This window comes from Chrysochloris asiatica, unplaced genomic scaffold (genome assembly GCF_000296735.1).
Source record: "Chrysochloris asiatica unplaced genomic scaffold, ChrAsi1.0 scaffold00001, whole genome shotgun sequence".
Lineage (NCBI taxonomy): Eukaryota > Metazoa > Chordata > Mammalia > Afrosoricida > Chrysochloridae > Chrysochloris > Chrysochloris asiatica.
The window spans coordinates 29,965,584-29,975,098 of NW_006408519.1; the positions used below are offsets into that span (position 1 = coordinate 29,965,584).

At 46.0% G+C, this 9,515-nt stretch overlaps 1 protein-coding gene across 1 annotated transcript in view; it reads left to right on the plus strand.

Annotated features, from left to right (window-relative positions):
- The first annotated feature begins 3,062 nt into the window (after positions 1 to 3,062).
- The window catches only part of WDYHV1 (WDYHV motif containing 1), a 35,791-nt gene continuing 29,338 nt past the window's right edge, over positions 3,063 to 9,515 (plus strand). The window contains exon 1 of the mRNA XM_006830834.1: positions 3,063 to 3,154. Coding sequence (XP_006830897.1) covers positions 3,063 to 3,154 — 92 coding nt within the window. The remainder of the gene's footprint in view (positions 3,155 to 9,515) is intronic.

A 9,515-nucleotide genomic window follows, 5' to 3' on the forward strand; every position in this document is an offset into this window, starting at 1 on the left:
CTTAGAGGCCAAGATGACCAAACTTCGTCTCTCATACTTTGGACATATTCTCAGGAGGGAGCATGTTTGGTAAGGTGGAAGGTCAGAGGAAAAGAGGAAGACCGCCAATGAGATGGATTGGCCAAGTGGCAGTATCGATGGACTCAAGCATGGCAACAGTGAGGTTGGCCCAAGATCGGGCAGTGTTTCATTGTGTTGTGCATAATGTCACTATGGGTCGGTACCGACTTGATGGCACCTAACAACAACAGTCTCTAGAGAAGGATATCATGTTTAGTGAAGTGGAGGGTCGGAGATAAAGACAAAGGCCCCCAACGAGATGGATTGGCACAGTGGCAGCAGCAGTGGACTCAAATGTGGCAAGGATTGCGAGGCTTGCGCAGGAACAGGCAGTGTTTCGTTCTGTCGTGCTGAGTTGGTACTGACTTGATGGCACCTAACCAGACAACAACAAAGAAAACTCTGTAGGGTTCCCAGGACTGATGGTGAGAACTCACAGAAAGACAGATTTGAGAGGGGATCAGACATTTTTGGAGAAGTTGTGGTTCAGTTTCAAGACAGTAGAGTTCCCCAGTGTAGCTAGTGCAGAGGTGACATCTTTAGTTGCTAGGCAAGCAGTAGGCTACCCTGTGAAGGCAGGGAGCCATCAGGAGCCCGTGTGTGGGTGTGCAGTGGGAGCCCAGGCATCAGTAGGGGCAGAGACCTTTGAAGTACTGGTGAGGAGACAAGTGCAAGACGACCGCAGAAAGCACGTCTGCTCAGTGTTGACCCTGTGGACCAGGGGGTGGGTTGCTGCTGAGTTGGTTCCAGCTCATAGCGACCCTGTATAGGGTGTCTGAGGCTGTAAATCTTTGTGGGAACACAAAGCCTCTGATTTTCTCCTGTGGAGCTGCTGGTGGGCTCAAACTGCTGACCTTGCAGTTAGCAGCCCAACAAGTAACTCATTACGCCACCAGGACTAGAGGTGACCAGAAAGCTTGCTGAGAGAGTCTGATGATCAGGAATTTGCTTGCAGACTTTGGGCCTCTGGTTTCTGAATGGAGAGAACAGTAGCAAGGCTAAGATTGCAAGGTTGCAGGGTAGACAGTTCTGTGGCTGGGACAGCTCAGCTCTGGATGGTCTCATGTTCACATCACTGACATTTGCTTCCACCAGAAATTGCAGGAAGCCTCTTACTCCTTGAGGTTCTTCCATATCCCTTTGGTGATGGAAGCTCACTGTAAAGGAGAAATGCTTAAGGAAATCTATGATTTATCATACAGAATACAGTAAAACCTACAAAAGCCAGAAACTGTGTGAGGCAGAAATTTATCAGAGAAGGAATGTTCAAATATTTCCCATTAACAGAGACCAATAGAAAAATGTGAAGACTGCATCCTGTCAAAGGCGGAAACCTTGTGAGACCAGGAAGAACAAGGCAGTCTCATTGAGTTCCAACTCTTACAGGTTTCATTGTATATTGAAGAGCACATTGGAAACTGAGAGACAATAAATTAATAGCAGACACACTCCTGAGATTGCAAGCATGGGACTATAAATGACCTACAAAACAAGTCGAGAATTTCAGTTTTTATAATGGGAAATCCTGTATTAACTATATATGTTGTTGTTAAGTGCCGTTGAGTCTGTTCCAACCCATAGTGACCCTGAACAGGGTTTCCGAGGCTGTAAATCTTTACGGGAGCAGAAAGACTCACCTTTCTCCTGTGGTACAGCTAGTAGTTTCGAACTGCTGACCTTGCGGTTCGCAGCCCAATTCTAACCACTACACTACGAGAGCGCCTTATTAGCTATATAAGGAATTGCAAATCTGGTATAAACAATTCATACATATTTGTTGACTGCAAATACTGTGTAAACAATTCAGAAGGGTATAAAATATAAGTGAAAGTCCTTTATTCACACATTTACCAGAGACATATTGGTCTTTTCTTCCAGATTGCCTGGAAACAAATAAACGTTAACACAAGAAAGGATACCAAGAGGCCTCTTTTTTTTTTTTTTTTAATCCATAAAGGAATTAATATATCTTTCAAAGTCAATATGCTCTTGTGTGTGTGCAGTTGGTTCTGACTCTTAACCCTGTATAGGATTTTCTTTATAGGAGTAGAAGGTGTCATCTTTCTCCCACAGAGCAACTGGTGGATTTGAAATGCTACCTGGAGGTTGACAATCCAACCACCAGGACTCCTGTACAGGTTTCCTAATTAAAAAAATTAAGGTACAACATGGTTTGATTTGGTGTGATACCCCTTCCTCGATGCAGTATTATTTGGAATTAACTTCCTCCCTTTTCCTCTCCTCCAGGTTCTTACTTCACTTGCACATGTTAAATGTAGGGTTCTTCCGAAGTGGGCAACTCTAGCGGGTTCCCTGCTCCTTTCTCCAGACGCCGGCTGGGGAACTCGCTTTAGGTCTAGGAGTCCTGGAGCCGCTGCCCTCCCAGCTCCTCCCCGGCCCGCACCCCTGCCCCCACCCGAGTCCGAAATCTCCCCGCCAGCTCCGCCCCTGTCGGATTCCACTCTCCGGGCGCCCCTCTACAGACTCGGAAGCACGCACAATCTGTTTGGCCCCTCCCCCCGGCTCCGCCCACAGCAAAGTTACGCTACTCGCCCCGCCTCAATTTAGCGCACTTCGTTCTTGGCCACACCCAAAATGAACCTTCGCTGTCCGCTCATTGGCTTCATTGTTTGAAGTATGCACCCGCCTCCTCCGCCTCCGCTCACCCTGTTCTATCCTGCTTGCGGCCGGAATTGCGCTACTTGCGACCGTCCTGACGACCGCTCACCCCGCCCTGCACTCCGCCCATCCCGCCCGGCTCCACCACTGAGAAACTGCCCCGACAGTTCCGGACTCCGCCCTCTCAGTTCCCGTCTACGCGCACTGCGATCTAGCCCCGCCCGCTCACATGGACCCCGCCCACCCGGCCTCAGTTGCGTGCTTCATGAACGTGCAGTTCCCTCCGCACGCTGGCTCCTCCCCTCGGAACCCCTCGGAGCCTTCTGGTTGGTCCAGTTGGTCTGCTAGAATCCGGGGCTGTGACTGCGTTCCGGCCACTCGCCATGGAAAGGGATGGCCCTGCCGCTGCTGCTTTCTCCTGGTACCAGCCGGCCAGCCTTCCGCGGGACGCCTGTGTCTACAGCAGCTGCTACTGGTGAGGGGCGTGGGCACAGACCCCCGAGAATCTCCTAGTCTCGCTGGGCCGTGGCGTAGCGCTGCAACCAGACCTGTTGGTTCCTGTTCCTTCTGCGGGGCGCTCGGCGCCTAGTTGGCGGGTTTTCCTATTTCAGGGAGGTGGGCGCGGGATGGCAGCGCTTGCCGCTGTAGTCAACGGTGGATCGTTGGATGGGGAGATGGGTGCGAATATTGGTGTTGATGGTGAAGCAGTACTTCTGACTGGCTCTTTTCGGTTGGACTTAGGCAGATCCTAGAGGGAAGGGGAGTTGGAGGCGGAGGGTGAAAGAACCATTCTAAATTATTTTGCTGAATCTTGTATGTTTTCAGATTGATGTGAAGGCCCTTTTAATTTGGGAAGAAAATAGAGGCACAGAGTTTAAATGAACTCTCCCAAGACCACCCAGCTAGTAGCAACCAAGAATCCAGATCAGGCCTTCTGGAAGCTGTGCGTACAGTCATCCTAATTTCACTTAATACGACTGCTCTTGCTACATGCCAGGCATCGCTCTGGGCTGTTTATGTCCGTTAACTCAATAAAACAAACCGTTGTCTTCAAGTTGACTCTCATTCACTGTGTATGAGCAGTACTGTGCTCCAGGGCTTTCAAAGACTGATTTTTCACAAGTAGATCGAGGTATTGTTTTTACCCCCATTAAAAAAATTAGGGCACTGACGTTCAGGCCCAAATCTACAATCAGTTTATTCTACTTTATAGAGTTTCTGAAGCTGTAAATCTTTACAGAAGCCAACTGCCACATCCTTCTCTTCGGGAGCTGCTGGTGGGTCTGAAGTGCGGAGTAGTTAAGTGCTTTCCAAGTGCTTTCAAATGTAAAGCAAACTCTATTAATAGGGTTTCTGAAACTGTGTATCTTTGCGGGAGCATCCAGATTAATCTCTCCTGAGGAATGGCTGGTGGCTTGAACTGCTTACCTTATGGGTCACTGTTGGCATCAGTCTTTCCCTGGGTCTAGAGGTTCTCAGTGCAAGGATACCAGGTCCAAAGGACATGCTCAGCTCCTGGTCCTTCTTTCTCATTCCTCTCTTTTCTCTCTTGTAAGATAAAAGGTGTTACAGGCCACACTCTAGGGAAACTCCCCGTACATTGGATCAGGCCTTGACCTGAGAGGTGGTTGGTGATGATGTGCCGTGGAGTCCATTCCCACTCATAGTGACTCTGTACAGGGTTTCCAAGGTTGTAAATCTTTAAGGGAGCAAAAAGCCTCATCTTTCTCTGTAGAAAGGCTGGTAGTTTCGAACTGCCAACCTTGAGGTTAGCAGCCCGATTCGTAACCACTATGCTACAAGAGCGCCTTCTTGACCTGAGTAGTAGTTGTTGTTGTTGTTATGTGCTGTGGAGTTGGTTCCGACTCATAGCGACAGGATTTCTGAGGCTGTAAATCTTTACGGCAGCAGAAAGCCTTGGTGTTATATTCCACCTTAATCACCTTACAACTGACTGATTACATCAGATCACACAATAGGGGGATAATGACATCATTATATAACTCCCAAACCAGTGAAAATCATGGCCCAGTCAAGTTGTTGTTGTTTGGTGCCGTCCAGTCGGTTGCGACTCATAGTGACCTTATGCACAAAAGAAGAAAGACTACCTGGGCCTGAGACATCTTCACAATTGTTATGCTTCAGCCTATTGCAGCTGCCACAGTGTCAGTGTGTCTTGGGGGTCTTCCTCATTTTCTTTGACCTTCAACTTTACCAATCATGATGTCCTTCTCTAGAAACTAGTTCCTCCTGACAGTGTGTCCACTACGTATGAGAGAAGAAGGCTCACCCTCCTGGCCTCCAAGAAGCATTCTGGTTGTACTTCTTCCAACACAGATTTGTTTGTTCTTCTGGTAGTCCATGGTACTTTTAATATTCTTCTCCAACACCATAACTCAAATGCATTAATTTTTCTATGATTTTCCTTATGCATTATTCTACTTTTACAAACATATGAGAGTGGCCCAGGGACGGGCAGTGCTTTGTTCTGTTGTGCCTAGGGCCATTATGAGTCGGTTTTTTACCAACTCGATAGCACCTAACAACAGCAAATGAGGCTATTGATAATACCATGGCTTGGCTCAGGCACACCTTAGTCCTCCAACTGATTTCTTTACTCTTCAACACTTTAAAGAGGTCTTGTGCAGCAGATTTGCCTAATGCAATATGTCATTTGATTTCTTCACTGCTGCTGCCATGAGTGTTGATACTGGATCCGAGCAAAACAAAGTCTTTGACAACTTCAGTCTTTTCATGGCCCAGCCAAGTAGACACATAATTTTGGGTGACGCAGTTCAATCCAGGGCAGAGAGTGCCTCAGATATTATTTTATATCAGGATATTTAAGGAATACCTTGCTTAAGAACAGAGACCTGAAGAAAAGGCAGTAAGGAACTATCTAGAGGGAGATCCCACCAGGCATCAGAAGAGCAGGTGTGGACACTCTGAGGAGTACGTGTGCCTGAGCATTCTAGAACCGCTTAGGAAGCTGGTGTGGTAGGAGTGGAGGGATCTGGTAGAAGAGGGTGAGGAGCTGAACGTGGTAGCAGTTGATTGTCTCATTTTGTTCCTTCAGCTGGAAGCCAGACCCTTCTCAGCTGTCATGGAGACTGGTCCGTTAGCTAGTTTCTAGCAGGCCTCTGTGCCCGCCTCTTCCCCATCCAGCTGTCTTTTTAGTCTCTGGTGGCTTCACACTGCTCAGAGCGGTTCTAAGTTTGAATGTGCCCAAGAATCACCCTGGAGGTTTAAAAACATGTGGATCTTAGAACCCCACCACAGAAAGTCGAGTGTTAAGAAGCACTTGGAGGAGTTGAGGCTGTTGGGTCCATTGTCCACATCTCGAGGAATACAGGCATAGATGGTAAAGTCAGCCTTCTGAGCACAGTAGGCTCCCCAGGAGCTGGTCATCTGATCATTGTCTGTTCCTTCAACCTCATTTGAACCTGACTTTCTCCTCTGCTCCAGGGTTTCTCACCTGTGGCATCATTGCCAGTTTGGGCTGATAGTTCTTTGTTATGGGGCTGGCCAAGGAACATTCTAGGAGCTCTGGTAGCGTAGTGGTTACGAATTGGGCTGTGAACCACAAGGTCAGCAGCTGGAAACTGTCACCTGTTCTGCAGGAGAAAGATAAGGCTTTCTGCTCCCGTAAAGATTTACAACCTCGGAAACCCTGTACAGGGTCGCTGTGAGTTGGAACCGACACCATGACACATAACAACCACCACAAAGGAGCATTCTGGCTACGTCTTTCTTCAGGATGGATTTGTTTGTTCTTCTGGCAGTTCATGGTAATTACAGTATTCCTTGCCAACACCGTAATTCAAATCAATTTGGGTCTTCCTTAGTTGCCTAGTTTTCACATGCATTTGAGGTGATTGAAAAATATCATGGCTGTGTCAGGTATATGGCGTTAGTTATCTAGTACCACTATAGCAGAAAGACCACAAGTGGATGACTTTTACAAGCACAAATTTATTCTCTCAAAGTTTGTTGTTAGATTAAACTTGTCAAGGGCTTCATTTTTCTTATAGCTATAATCAGTACTCATGGAAGGAGCAGTCAAGAAACCAAATCAAATAGATTGCATTGGACAAATCTGCAAAAGACCACTTTAAAAATTTAAAGTATAAAGATACCACTTTAAGGACTAAGATGCACTTGACTCAAGCCATGATATTTTCAATCATCTCTGTACATGTGAAAGCTAGACTATGAATAAGGACAACCAAAGAAGAATTGATGCCTTTTAAGTATGGTTTTAGCAAAGAATAGTGAATATACCATGGACAGCCAGAAGAGCAAACAGGTCTGTCCTGAAAGAAATATAGTCAGAATGCTCCTTAGGCGTGAAGATGGCGAGACTTCAGCTCATGTACTTTGAACATATTATCAGGAGGGACCAGTCCTTGGAGAAGGACGGAAGTCTTGGTAAAGTGGAGGGGTAGGGGAAAAAAAAAAAAGTTTCTTGTTGTTAAGTGCCATTGAGTCGATTCCAACTCATAGTAATCCTGTATAGGGTTTCCAAGGAGTGGCTGGTGAGTTTGAACTGCCGACATTGTGGTTCAGACTGACCTTGCGGTCCAGTGCTTTATTCCACAGTGCCACACCAGGATTTAGAAGACTAAAAAGTCCAAATTCAGAGTGTCAGCCATAAGCAAAGGCTTTCTTTTTTTCTAGAGGAAGGTCCTTGTCTCCTTTCAGCATCCATAGCCCCAGCATTCCTTGGAGATCTCCATGGGTCTTAGCATCAAACTTTCTTTGGACCTAGGAACATCAAAGCAAAGCCTTAGACTTGAAGGCCCTCATCTCTAGTTCTGTGGGTCAGAGAGCCTAACCCCGCCGATCAGTGCCCAGTGGCACCCCACTCCAGCCGGAAACCACCTTCACAAAGTGCTCAGCTCTCTCTCTCCATGGGTCAGCTCCTGTGCTATCTGGTGTGTCTCCTGATTCTGCTGCTGTAGTTTTTCTGCCGCTTTTCACCATCTCTGCTGTCTCTGGTATTAATAGTTCTCTTCACTTCTGAGCCCTTACCAGAATTGTCTTTGACATCCATAATTCCACCAACAGTTTCTTTTAGGCAGTCGTGAGTTGTTGTTGTTGTTGTTAAGTGCTGTTGAGTAAGTTCCAACTCATAGCGACCCTGTGTAGAGTTTCCAAGAAGTGGTTGGTGGATTTCAACTGCCAACCTTGGGGTTAGCAGCCCAGTGCTTATCCTGTAGCCCCACACCGGAACTCCTCTAGGCAATCTAGGCATTTACTATAGGCAGCTTATTCTTTTCCAGCCTCTGTTCATTATCCAAGTCTCAAACGGCTTTCCCAGTTTGAGTATCTGTTTGAAGCAGCACCCCGCTCTCCTGGTACCAAATTCTGTCTCAGTTCTCTAGTGCTGCTCTAATGGAAACACCACAAGTGGATGACTTACAAACAGAAATGTATTCTGCCACAATTTCGGAGCTTGAAAGTTCAAATTCCGAGGGCCAGTTTTAAGGGAAGGCTTTCTTCTTTTTTGACTCTGGAGAAAGGTCCTTGACTCCTTACAGCCAGGGCCCAGCATTCCTTGGAGATTTCCATGTGTCTTGACGCCAGTTTTTCCCTGGATCTAGGAGCTTCACAGTGCAGAGACCCTAGGGTCCCAAGGACATATTTCATTCTTGACTTATCTTGGTGTCTGCTTGCTTGTTTTATCTCTTTTGTATCTTAAAAGAGATTGACTCAAGATATAACCTGATTCTGTAGATTGCATCTGACAATCTCATTAACATCAGAGAAGTGAGGATTTATAGCACATAGGATAATTAGATCAGGTCAGGACTGATCCTATGAGATCAAATCACGGAGGGGAGTGATTACATTATATGAGATCTCATCAGGGAGAAGTGTCGTGCTGTAGGCTAAGTATTGGATGCTGACCAAAAAATCTGCAGTTCAAACCCACCAACAGATCCTCAGAAACTCTATACAGGGTTGTTATGAGTTGTAATTGACTCGTCGGCACTTAACAACAACAACTACTAAACCACTGAGAATCCTGGCTCAGTCACGTTGACACAAAAACCTTACCTATCACAAAAGTGACACTTCTGATGTTAATGGTACTCTTGAAAAAAAAAAAAAAAGTTAAGTGGGGACTAAAAATTCAGTGACATCCATGTTTAATTTTGTTACTTTATCGGTGTAGCATTCAAGTGTGTTTTAAAAATAAAAGGCAGTGTGTATTCAGAATGCAGTACTGCTGTTCCCATGAATTCATGAACTCTCTGGCCACACTGAGGATGGAGGAATCACTGACCTGCATACCTTCTGCATTTTCTTGTCTTCCTCAAAATCACTGCCTTCCGCCTCTCTGCTCTCTGTGTGTATCTTTTATGACCTTCTGTTCTGCTTGTGATTTATGATCTGTACATCTCCTCACACTATCTTAATGCTCTTAATTTATCGCTGTACTTCACAGTCTCCAAGTGCTTTGTCATAGGTTCTTGAAACTGTTTGTGGTCAACGCTCCAAAATTCCCATAGGCTGGGCAGATAATTATCTTCTCAAAATTTGGTCTTAGACTTAAACATGCACACACAACTTTGTTACTGTATGTTCCAGGTCTTTTAGTTGTTATTAGGTGCCGTCAAGTTGATTCTGACTTATGCACAACAGAAGGAACACTGCCTGGTCATGTGCCATACTCATCCTTGAGCCCACTGCTGCTGACACTGCCAGTCCGTCACTGGGGTCTTCCTCTTTTTTTTTTAAGGTTTTTATTGTGGATTGAGTGAAAGTTTACAGGGCACATCATCAGTTTCACATTCAACCATTCATATGACTTGTTTCATTACATTGATTAT